Source organism: Mustela nigripes, chromosome 11 (genome assembly GCF_022355385.1).
Source record: "Mustela nigripes isolate SB6536 chromosome 11, MUSNIG.SB6536, whole genome shotgun sequence".
NCBI classification, from domain to species: Eukaryota; Metazoa; Chordata; class Mammalia; order Carnivora; family Mustelidae; genus Mustela; species Mustela nigripes.
Genome location: NC_081567.1, coordinates 16,601,861 through 16,613,737, shown reverse-complemented (window position 1 = coordinate 16,613,737; position 11,877 = coordinate 16,601,861). Strand labels below are relative to the sequence as shown.

General features: G+C 51.0%; 1 protein-coding gene across 7 annotated transcripts; it reads right to left on the bottom strand.

Annotated features, from left to right (window-relative positions):
* Positions 1-872: 872 nt before the first annotated feature.
* Positions 873-11,627, bottom strand: TMEM219 (transmembrane protein 219). 7 transcript variants are annotated; one of them, XM_059414968.1, is made up of 7 exons: positions 11,541-11,620; positions 10,964-11,265; positions 10,308-10,509; positions 10,036-10,225; positions 3,873-4,102; positions 2,318-2,487; positions 1,048-1,135 (listed from the first exon to the last, which is right to left on the bottom strand). In XM_059414968.1, the coding sequence occupies exons 3-6, from the start codon at positions 10,470-10,472 to the stop codon at positions 2,350-2,352; spliced, it is 723 nt and encodes a 240-aa protein (XP_059270951.1). In that variant the 5' UTR covers positions 10,473-10,509; positions 10,964-11,265; positions 11,541-11,620; the 3' UTR covers positions 1,048-1,135; positions 2,318-2,349. The 7 variants fall into 7 exon arrangements, with proteins under 7 accessions (XP_059270949.1, XP_059270951.1, XP_059270954.1 ...); XM_059414971.1 differs by lacking the exon at positions 10,964-11,265 and having other exon boundaries at positions 11,541-11,627; XM_059414970.1 differs by lacking the exon at positions 10,964-11,265 and having other exon boundaries at positions 10,308-10,506.
* Between the last annotated feature and the right edge of the window lie 250 nt (positions 11,628-11,877).

Sequence of the window (11,877 nt, the reverse complement as noted above, 5' to 3'; positions counted from 1 at the left end):
TCTCCCTCTTCCTCCCAATTCCAAGATGGAGACCGGGCGGGAGCGCGCAGGCGCGGTAGGGACGCCGGGCCAAAGGGGGCGGAACCCCCAGGAAATGGCCCCGCCCCCCTATCCTCACTGCCGGGGCCAGGGAGACGGGCAGCTACCGGGCCGGAGTGCGCGCGCGCTCCGCCACGCGGACCCTGGGTGGGAGGAGGCGGGGAGAAGGGCTAGGCTTGGAGGGGGAGGAGCTCAGCAAGCGGTCCGACAAGTGGCCGTGGAGAGAGCTGCGGCGCATGCGCTCGCCCCGCCTCAGCGCCGAGCCCGAGCTTGTTGCTAGGGGAAGCTCTGAGGGGGCGCGAGGGGGGAGGAAAGAAGCGGCCGGATCTGCGCCTGCGTACAGGGCAGCGGTTGGGAGGGGCCAGGGAAGGAGGCTCGCTGGGCGCGGAGAAGGCGGGAAAACGGACGGCTCTGGGTGGTCACCGCACAGCCCGGACGCGGGCTCCCGCGCTCGAGGCCTCGGTGCTGGGGACACGCAGTCCGTCCGACCCCTTCCGGACGCAGGCCTTTCGCAGCTGCGCGACCTGCTCAGGTCCCCGGCACTGTCCGGCCTGCTCGTGGCCATCCCGCCGGAGGCCCTCGACGAGGGGCGCTACCGAGTCTCCTCCGCTGACGAGAACCCGGCACGGGGCGGCGCGGCTGCGCGAGACCCAGGGTCTTCCGAGGGCGGGTCAGGGCGGGGCGCAGCCGCGGCCACCGTGCCTCACGCCGGCCGCCGTCCCCCACCGGAGCCGCCGTCCCCCACCGGAGCCGGAGCCGCGGCTCGGCCCCGCCCGCAAGCCGTCTGCCCCGAAATCCCCGGCGCCGCCCCGTGCCCAGTAAACTCCGCGGGCGCCGCCGGGCGAAAGAGCCTTTTATTCCCCACATTCCGGCTCTCCGTTTCGTCCACCTTCGAACAAAGTCCGCAGAAGCCGATTCACACCTGCAGAAAACGGAGACTGAAAACGGGCAGAGGGCGCCCCGGAGGCGCAGCTGGTCGAGCGTCGGCCTTCGGCTCGGGTCACGGTCCTGGAGTCCCGGGATCCAGCCCCCGTGCGTGGGGGTCCCCGCTCAGTGGGGTCCGCTTCGCCCCGGCTCCTGGGTGCTCGCCCGCTCTCTGCCTCACACACAAACACACACAAATCTTAACTGGAACAAACAGGACCGACTAGACGGCTCTCGGGGGAAGCTCCGCGCGGCCTGTAAGGAGCGAGGAAGGGGGCGCCCCGGTGGCTCAGGTCATGGTCCCAGGGGTCCTGGCATCGAGTCCCACAGCGGGCTCCCTGCCCCCCCATCCCTCTGCCTGCCTCTCTGCCTACTTGTGATCTCTGTCTCTCTGTCAAATACATAAAATCTTAAAGAAAAGAGTGCGTTCGGAGCAGAGGAAGTAGTGACCACAGATGGGCACAAGCACCCATCCCAGCCGGGCGGGTCCTTCAGACCCCGGATCTGCCAGGAGCCAGAAAGCCTTCACGTCCCAGTCACTCAGATCCAAGAACAGCGAGCAGGGTCCCACTGTCTCCTGCCCACGTGGGTGGAGCCTAGCCCTGAGCAGAATCAGCCATGTGGACCTCGAGCGTCCAGTTCCTGTGGCCAGAGCCCTTCCCTGCGCCTGGGCTGTTTCTGCTTCTCCCGGGCCATCTCCTAGGGCACCGCAGCTACTCGCTGAAGCTGAGAACAGTTTAAGAGCTGGGCGCACAACAGATGACTCTCAGATTATATGACTTCCACCTGACAGACTGAGACTTTTGATAGAAATATTCTTTCCTTAATGAGCAGACACACGGACTAGTTAGCCAAAAGGTTCCCCGCCCACTGCCACCTTTGTTAGGTGTGTTCCTCCAAAGACTGTGGGCAAACTCAACTTTTTCTAAATGCAATGAAGGCCGATGGAAAAGAGAAAGTGCATGTAAAACGCTTCGGCACATACTTTGTGCCCAGTAGATGGGCGTCATCAATCCTTTTATCCTGTTCAAGGTGAGTTTTACAAAATTTGCATCATGAAACTGGGTAGTAGGATTCCAGGACAAAAGCGAAATAAACAGAATTCATATCCAGGACGCATCCTCAGATCGGAATCCTGTTAGCTCACCACGGTTGCAGAAAGCTTGGATATGAGCTACAGCTACGGATGAATCTCAAAATCCGCATGTTCACCGCACGAAGGCGGTCACAGAAGAGTATGAACATGAAGTTCAGAGATAAGTAAAACCACTTTGTGTACGAATGACCCTGTCTCAGTTATAATTGCCACGTCTCCCCATCCCTACTCCCACAGGACTGGGGCAAAGAACCTTACCTGAGAACAAGACGGGAACTAGGCCAGCGCCCTCAGAGCCGCGTTCTAGACCAGTGGGACTCCCGGCGCGGGTGGAAGCACACAGCACTGAGACAGCAGAGAAGGCCACAGAAGAGAAGCAGGAAGGAGCCCAAAACAAGCAACCTGGAGCCACACAGAGCCAGCTCCTCCTAAGGACGGGCAAAGGGAAAAGAGGAATGAATATCTTCTCCTGGGAAGACATTTTATCCCCGGGGCCAGGAGCTACAGAGAAAAGCCCCTGTGCGGGGAGAGGGCTCTCTATATCCAAGGAGCAACCAAATGGAAAATGTAATTTCCATACGAGCTAATGGTCTCAATGGTCTATGAACTGCTTTCTTACCCAACCATCGGGCGAGCCGCTCTGATGTCTCCATGAGATAGGAAAGTTCACTACTGCCATTTTAAATATGCTCGAGCAGGGTTAGGTCTGGAAACCAGTATTTTCTCTGCTTTAAGCTCCCGAGTGGTGTTCCCCATGGGGTCTTTGCACATGTGAGGGAAAAGCACGCAGCAGCCTCCTGTCTCCTCCGCTCGGTCGGTCCCTCTCACCCAGCATCAGTGGCCCCCATGGCCTGCACTATTAAGTCACAGAGTTTTAGCCTCAAGTTACGGAGCCTCACAGTCAGGCCCCTGCCTCTCTCCTGTCTCTTCCCCTCAGTCTTTCCTAAGCCCCTCCTCATGGAGTGCCCTCGAAGGCCAGACACTTTTCCATCTCTAGGTCTGTGCTCACGCGGGTCCTTTGGCCTGGGATTTCTGTCTCGTCTCCAGAATCCCCTCTATTGCATTCTCTGCCCACATCTTCCTCCTCCTCCAGGGTCACCCTGAAAGGGCAGACACAGCCCGGGACTGCAGTCAGAAGGCACAGGCTGTAATCCTGGGTCTGCCACTTAACCAGCTATGTGGCCTGGGGCAATTCACTCCCTCTCTCTAAGCCTGTTTCCTCGTCTGTAAAATGGGATAATAACAGCTACCTCAAAAGGCTGTTTTAAGATCAAATGAGATAATGAACCTGAAAGCACTTTGTACATTATAAACTACTGTACACAATTCTCTTTCTTAAATGCCACCTTCTCTGTGAAGCACTCTCCATAAATGTTCAAGTTAGGGTTAATTGCTCCTTACTCTGTGTTTGAATAACATCTCTATGATAGCGATTAGCCCGTTCAGCCTCTCATTACAGCTTCTGCATTCCTTTAAGGTGGAGATCATATTTTATTCTGTTTAAAGACAATCGTTAACAGTAATAGCTCTCACTCATCCAATCTGTGACGGAGCAGGCGTTGTACTGGGCACCTGACATTCATTCTCATTCATCTTTATTTGTTGGCATCAGGAGATAGTATCGTGTTTTCCATTTTACAGAGGAGGATGCTGAGGCTCAGAGAGGCTCAGATGCTTGCTCAAGGTCACACAGCCTCTGGGGCAAAATTAAAGAGCCCGTGCCTTTTCTATTAGGTAAAACTGCCCTCAGTGGCCTTCAAGGCAGAGCGTTCAGCCGGCAGCGTATGAAATCCCAAAAACCCGAGGCTCTTACCGAGGTGAGCAGCTTGGTGAGCACAAGGCCTTCGTGGCTCCAGACGCTGACACACTCCTCAGTCGTCTGAAGACTCAAGGTGGCATTTCCTGTTCCCTCCTCTGAGCAGGAGAGGGGCGGCTGGCTGGAGGGCAGGATTTCTGAAGCAGCACTAAAATACAGGCACGTTCCTGGGGTCCTTTCTGTGGTCACTCTGGCAGTAATGAGGACCCGCTCTTCCGCAGAAGATCCTGCGAGAGGCACAGGAGAGGCAGTGGAAGAAGTTGGAGGGCGGGGTGGAAGCTATCTTCAGACTTCCATTCATTTCTAAGGCTTCCTTCAGTACCAGCTGTTTTGGCATTCAATAACGTACTCTGTACACTATCACTGGGTCAATAAGAAATAACAATAACTATGTATCCGTATAAACAAAAAATTAACTTTGCTTACAATCAGTAAAACAATCCCACCAGTGCTCACGAAGTTGCAGTGAAACTGGGGCAGACACACATTGCCAATGTCAGTCTGTATAAAGGAGTCTGTCCCTTTTGAGAAAGCAGTTTCCTCGTAGGTACCAAAATCCATGAAAAGGTTCACATCCCATTTCAAATTAGCAGGGAAAGGATGGTCTATTTCGTCAATGCCCTTGGGACAATTTCCATGGGGGGGGGGGGTCAGACTCATCTCATACTATAAAATAAAGTCCAGATGTGCTAGAGACCTATACAAACAAATTAAACAAAACAAAACCCAAAGAAAATTCAGAAGAATATTTTCTAAGTTTACAGTGGGGAAGGCCTTCCTAAAAGACACAAGACCTTGACAAGCCTGAGCAAAGAATGCGAGCAATAAACTTAACTTCGTAACAGTTGAAGGCTTCTCAAAGATGAAAGGTAATGAAAAAAAAAAAGTAACAGAATGGATAAAAATACCTATCCAGGGGCGCCTGGGTGGCTCAGTGAATTAAGCCGCTGCCTTTCGCTCAGGTCATGATCTCAGGGTCCTGGGATCGAGTCCCGCATTGGGCTCTCTGCTCAGCGGGGGGCCTGCTTCCCTCTCTCTCTCTGCCGCCTCTCTACTTGTGATCTCTTTGTCAAATAAATAAAACCTTTAAAAAAAATACCTATCCATTTTTTGTAAAATTTATTTATTGGGGGGCACCTAGGTGGCTCAGTGGGTTAAGCCTCTGCCTTCGGCTCAGGTCATGATCTCAGGGTCCTGGGATCGAGCCCCACATTGGGCTCTCTGCTCGGTGGGGAGCCTGCTTCCCCACCACCCCCACCACCTCTGCCTGCCTCTCTGCCTACTTGTGATCTCTGTCAAATAAATAAATAAAATCTTAAAAAAAAAAAAAGATGTATTTATTGGGGGGTAGCAGGAGAAACTTCAAGCAGACTCCCCTCTGAGCAACGAGCTCATGGGACTTGATCTTATAACCCATGGGATCCTTACCTGAGCTAAAACCAAGAGCTAAATGCTTGACAGACTGAGCCACCCAGGTGCCCCAAAATGTCTATATTTAATTGGCAAAAAGGTTTACAATCCAGAATAGATAAGGATCTTCTAAAAATCAAAAACATAAAGACAAGCAACTTAAAAGACAAATGAGCAAAGGATATGAACAGAAAATTCATGGAGGCATGAAAATGGCCAATGAACCTACAAGAAGATAGTCAACCTCACTCACAATCAGAAGAAAGTACATGAAAACAATCAGGCAATTTCTTTGCTCATTAAATTGGTAAAAATTAAAAAGACTGATAATAACAAGAGTTGCTGGGGCACCTGAGTGGCTCAGTCATGGTCCCAGGATCCTGGGATCGAGCCCCGCATCGGGCTCCCTTGCTTAGTGGGGAGCCTGCTTCTTCCTCTGCCTGCTTCTCCCTTTGCTTGTGCTCTCTCTGTCAAATAAATAAATAAAATATTTAAAAATAAATAAATAAATAATAATGAGTTGCTGAAGATGTAGGGAAATGGGCACTCTCAGTGAGTGACACCTTTTAGAAGACAATGTGGCTGCATCTATCACAATTTTAAATGGATACAGACTGTGCCTGAGAAGGCACGCAGGTGGCTCAGCCATTAGGGTGCTGCCTTCGGCTCAGGTCATGATCCCAGGGTCTTAGGATCGAACCCCGCATCGGGCTCCTTGCTCAGCAGGAAGCCTGCTTCTCCTTCTCCCACTTCCCCTGCTAGTGTTCCCTCTCTTGCTGTTCACTGTGTCTCTCTGTCAAATAAATAAAATCTTAAAAAAAACAAAACAAAACAAAACTGTGGACACTGCAGGAGAGGTGAGACAGATTTTTACGTGGGCTTTTTATACTTCTTTGTGGTCCGAATCCACAACAAAACAAATCTATTAAAAAAAGGTCCATACCCTTTGACTCAGTAATACCATTTATAGAAACTCATCGTAAGGAAAGGATTCAAAAGAAAGATGCCAAGTATACCAAGATGTTTACTGTGTTTCTCTCTCTCTCACACACACACACACAAAATAGGAAGCGATAAGATGTTTAACACTAGGAAAAGAGTTACAAATGATGGTCCAACCACTTAATGGATCTTTCCAGGTCCATTGGTGTACATCCATTAAAATAATAATGTTCAGACCAGGCAGAAACTAAGAAAATGATGTCATAAGTGAAAAAAGAGAAATACAAACCCCTGTGTATGTATGTGTGTGTATATATTGTGCGTGTGTATACATACAACATAATGACTATAAAAAATCTACATGCAAACTTTCCAAGAGAACGATCCCCTGTTTCTCTACATTCCCCAGATCGAACCATCGACCAAGTCCACCCACTGTCAACGTCTCTCTAGCATCAGTCCCCTTCTTTCATGGCACTGTCTTAGTTTGGGTGTCCTCATCTTCTTTCTATTGTAACCACCTCCTACCTGTCTTCCTGCCATTGGACACACTTCTACCAGGCAGTCAGCCAACAGAGTGTGATCTTTGTCAAAGAACAGCAACAAACTCATACTATTTTCCTGACAAAAATTTGAGTTTGCCCAATGCACCAGATAAAGTTCAACTACCTGAGCTTGGCACGTGAGACCCTCCAGAGGATTCTGTCTGCTTCCTCAAATACATCTCTTGCCACTCATTCAACACTCCTTCCCCTGCAGCATTCGAACTGAACCCCTTGGAGTTCTCAAACATGCTATTATGGTCCCCGTCGGCATGCCTTTGCATATGCTTGGAAGAGCATACTCCTAACTCTCCCTCAAGCCTCGACTCCAGCACTGAATCCTTGGAAAAGCCTCTTCACTAACCCTGCGTGACAGACTCCTGAGTATTCCCACTGTAACCTGTATGCTCCTTCACACGTTTAAAGGTATTTGCTTCTGTTCATATCTGTATCCTTGCTAGACTTTGTAAGCTGCTCGAGGCCAAGGCCCATGTCTTACATGTCTCTATATTCCCCTTGCTTGGTATATAGTAGGTGCTCAATAATTATTGCTTAGATAATGCAGTCGTATTTTTATTCTGTTTCTAACCATTATAGAAAGAAGAGGGCTTGTCTGCAGAAGCAGAACTTGAGAAGCTGATTCTAAAATCCACATGTAATTAAAGGGATCTGGAATAAGCAAAAGAATTTTTAAAAAGGAGAACAAACTTGGAGGACTCACATTTTCTGATTTGAAACTTAATACAAAGCTGCGGTAATTAAGAGTATGGAGCTACCATAAGGACAGACACGTAAATCAGTGGAACAGAACTGAGAGTCCAGAAATAAACCTATATATACATCCACGGTCAACTGATTGTCAGTAACGGTGCCAAGACTATTCAAAGGAAAGAACTGTCTTTTCAACAAAACATGCTGGGACAACTGGAGAGCCCCTTGCAAAAGAACAAAGGTGAACCCCGTCCTCACACCATTCACAAAAGTGAACTCGAAATGGATCCTACAGCTAAATGTAAGCGTTAAAGCTATAAAACTTTAATAGAAAAGATGGGGGTAAATCTTCGTGAGGTGGAGTTAGGCAAAGCTCTGCTTAACCAAGACATTAAGAGCACAAGCAACTAAAAAACAAACAAACAAACAAAAAAACCCTAAAACAAAACTTTGGGGTGCCTGGGTGGCTAGTTGGTTAAGTGACTGCCTTTGGCACAGGTCATGATCCCCAAATCCTGGGATCCAGCCCCACATTGGGCATGCTGCTCAGCAGGGAGTCTCCTTCTCTCTCTCTTTCTGCCCCCTGCCCCCTCCTGCTTGTACTCTCTTTCTCTCAAAAAACATCTTAAATGAAAAAAAAAAAAAAGAACACCATCAACAAAGTGATAAGAGAACCCAGAGAATGGGATAAAATATGTGCAAATCATACATCAGATAAGAGACTTGTATCTAGGGGCGCCTGGGTGGCTCAGTAGGTTAAAGCCTCTGCCTTCGGCTCAGGTCATGGACCCAGGGTCCTGGGATGGAGCCCCTCATTGGGCTCTCTGCTCAGCAAGGAGCCTTCTTCCCCTCTCTCTTTGCCTGCCTCTCTGCCTACTTGTGATCTCTGTCTGTCAAATAAACACATAGTATCTTTAAAAAAAAGAGAGAGCCTTGTGTCTAGGAAAACAAACAACTCTTACAACTCAATAATTAAAAGGCAAATTATCCAAAATTTTTTAAAAGGCAAAACTCTGAATATACATTTCTTCAAAGAGGATAGACAAATGAGAAGCCATAAAAAAATGCTCAGTATCATGAGCCATGCCAATCAGAACCACAGTAAGATACTACTTCCCAATGACTAGGATGGCTAGAATTAAAAAAGATAATAACAAGTGTTGATAAGGACATGGAGAAACTGGAATTCACACACTGCTGGGGGGAAACACAAAATGGTACAGCCACCTTGGAAAACAGTCTGTCAGCTCCTCAAAAGATTAAACACATAGTTATAATATGACCCAGGAATTCCACTTCTTGGTATTTTATTTCCCCCAAGAGAAATGAAAATGTACGATCACACAGAATCTTGTATGTGAATGTTGACAGCAGCATTGTCTGTAATAGTCAAAAAGTAAAAACAATTCAAATGTCAAACAACTGATGAATGCATAATTAAGATGTGGAATATCCATACAATGGATGTTATTCAGCAACAGAAACACAGAATACGGATGCCTGCTATGACATGGATGGACCTGGAAACATACTGATTGAAAGAAGCCAGTCACAAAACAACACACATTGTATGAAATGTTCCGAATGAGCAAATCCACAGAAAAAGAAAAATTAGTAGTTGCCTGGGTCTGGGAAGCTAGGAGGAAAAGGGGAGCAACTGCTAATGGAATGAAGTGCTCTAAAATTGATTGTGGTGGTAGCTGCACACTTCTGGGATGATACGAAAAGCCATTGAATGGTACCTTTTAAATGTGTGAATTTTATGTTATATGATCCTATCTCAATACAGCTGAAGTACATATATTTACAAAATAAAAAGAACAGGAAAAACCATCTCGAGTCTGTATGTATCAGACCCCTTCCTTTACTCTCTTTGACCACACAGATGTACACCTGGACATTGGAGACCTTCCCCTGCATGCCCCCCCACAAAATTCACAAGGGAATCTTAGAATGATAGCATCGGAAGACAGAGTCCCGCCTTTCTCTCCTCCCCTTTTCATCCCTCCGATTTCAGACAAGGAACCTGAGGCCAAATCCCACACAGGAATCAACGGCATCCACTGACACCCCCCCGCCCCTGATCATTTTCCCAGAAGACTCTAAGCTCTGTGGGAATGGATGACGTCTAATTTGTTCTGTATCCTCCATCCTCCACAGCACACACAGCTGTGCTAAGAACAGAGCAGGCACTCAACGCACTTGGTTAATAGAACAGGACATGCTTCTTGAACATCCCTGCGGAACAAGAAGGTGCCTCTAAGAGGAGTAAGCCAGAGGGATAAAGAAGGAAGAGAAAGAACATTAGGGCAGATGTACCCCATCTCATCACACCTCCAAGGAAAGACTCAAAGAACCTCAGAGCTGGAAGGGCAAAGAGCAAACACCTACAGGGAACCCACAGGGTATCACGGTAGTTACTGAAAGAATGTAGCCCTCACTACAGCAGAAGCGACTAAGGCCTTGGTGACCAAGGTCACCAGCCTGGAGAAGTCAGAGACAGAACCCAGCCCCAAGTGTTCTGATGCCCAACCCACAGTGCTCTTTGATCTCACCTTTCAATCCCATGTGACTACCCTGGACCATAGTTTGGAATGTCTGTGTCTTGTTCCTGTCTGGACCATCTCCGAAGTTCAAGGTGGTCAGTAAGCCCACGACCTGAGGCCCATGCCACTTCCCTGTGACTGTCCCATTCACGGGGCACAGGGTCAGCTGGCCAAAAGATCTCAAGAAAGAGACCCAGTCCTGTGTGCAAAAGAAAGGTGGGAGAGAGGTGAGATTAGCAGCACGAGCAAGGACCTGTGAAAAGCATGAAGAAGGTACTCACCTGAGGGATGTCAGGGCTGCGCAGGCCAGTGCTGTGGGTGAGGAGAAAGCCGCCAAGGCCCAGGCCTGACAGGCCAAGAAGCAGCAGGATCAAAGTGGCACAGACCAGGGGTGGGTGGTGGGCCAGACAGAGATGCAGGTTGTGCCCTGCCTGGCAGCTGCCCATGGGGAGGAGAAGGGTCCGGGCCTCCACGGAGAGCCTGCTGGAGGACAGGAGGGGAGAACTGGACAAGAGCCTGCCAGTCAGAAGGCACTTACCCATTCTATTCAAAGGGAAACTAAAGCACTAAAAAGACAAGGGGCTTGCCCAAGGTCACGAAGTGGCAGAGCCAGGACAAGAATCTACGGCTCTCAACTCCAAGTGTTCACCCCTCTGCACCACTTGATCGATGTTTGCTGCAGCTGATTTCTGAAGTAATCAAGGCAGAAGCAAAGCAGAGCACACTGTGTTGGGAAGAGGAACCCAAAAGGAGAATTCTCAAGGGGAGAGATTCAGGAAGCCGCTGCTGTGGGGCTAAGGTTTGGCTGAGGAACAGCTCCATCCAACAGCCCAGACAAAGGGAGTGTCTGATGAAAAGAACTTCAGTGGGGAGCACAAACGGCTCGGTCCGCATCCTCCTCCGCCACTCACTGGCGATGCGAGACCAGTCAGCTAACCTTTGCGCGGGTAGGGGCCTGGGACAGACCGGCCGACAGTAGGGGCGAGATGGGACGGGTCAGGCAGGCTTGCAGAGCACGCGGCCCTGCAGGAACTCGGTCGTGTCCACTGCCTTTCTGTTTCACCGTGTCATACTGAACTTGAAAACTAGGCCACGCAAGGTAAGAAAATACGGTCGTGGAAACTGAGATGCGGGGACTTTCACAGAGGGGCGGCGGGGCCGAGCTCGGAACCCGTCCTCCGCGTCCAGGGGGAGCGCCCTTTCCCAGGCAGGAGGCCGCAGGCTGATGAACAGGAACCCCTGCAAGACGGGACCGACGTCCGGGGTGGGTGGGGGAAGGCGGGCTCCAGGGAAATGCGGGTGTCCCCGGCGCCCAGTCCCTGCCCGGCCTCCCGTCCCGGCTCCTCCGGGGAGGAGGAGGAAGCGGGGAGGCGGAGGGCGGAGCCTGAGTCCAGCCGCAGGGGCAGCCCCTGGGCCTCCCCTCCGCCCCGCAAAGCCCCTCCTGCGGGAGCTCAACACCCGCACCATCCCTTCCCGCGCCTGCCGCGCCGGATTCGCCTGCCGCTCCCGCTCACCGCTCGCAGCCGGGCGGAGGCCGGCGCCCCCCGCGACGTCACGCGTGGAGCCGCGAGGGGGCGGGGTCCGCGCTCGCCCCACCCCCGCGGGGAGGCGCATGCGCGCTGGCCCCGCGGGCGGCTTCCCGGCCCCGCCCAGGCTGGGCGGGGGCGTACCAAGGAGGACGCGGGTGAGGGGTCCACGGAGCGGAACGTCCTCCGCCGCAGGCGAGTCGGAGGGAGACACGGCAAGGCAGCGTCTGTGGGGACGTCGTCGGAGCTCACGCCCCAGTCCGGGGACACTGGGGCGCCTCTGAGCGAGAGTCGCGGAGCAGGCATTTTTCGGTGGCCCGCGCCC

Coding starts and splice junctions, on each gene's coding strand:
- TMEM219 (XM_059414971.1), bottom strand. CDS start 10,472: ATGGGCAGCTGCCAGGCAGGGCACAACCTGCATCTCTGTCTGGCCCAC. Junction 10,226..10,307: donor GCAGCCCTGACATCCCTCAG/GTGAGTACCTTC, acceptor TTTTGCACACAG/GACTGGGTCTCTTTCTTGAG. Junction 4,103..10,035: donor TAGTCACATGGGATTGAAAG/GTGAGATCAAAG, acceptor TGCCTCTCGCAG/GATCTTCTGCGGAAGAGCGG.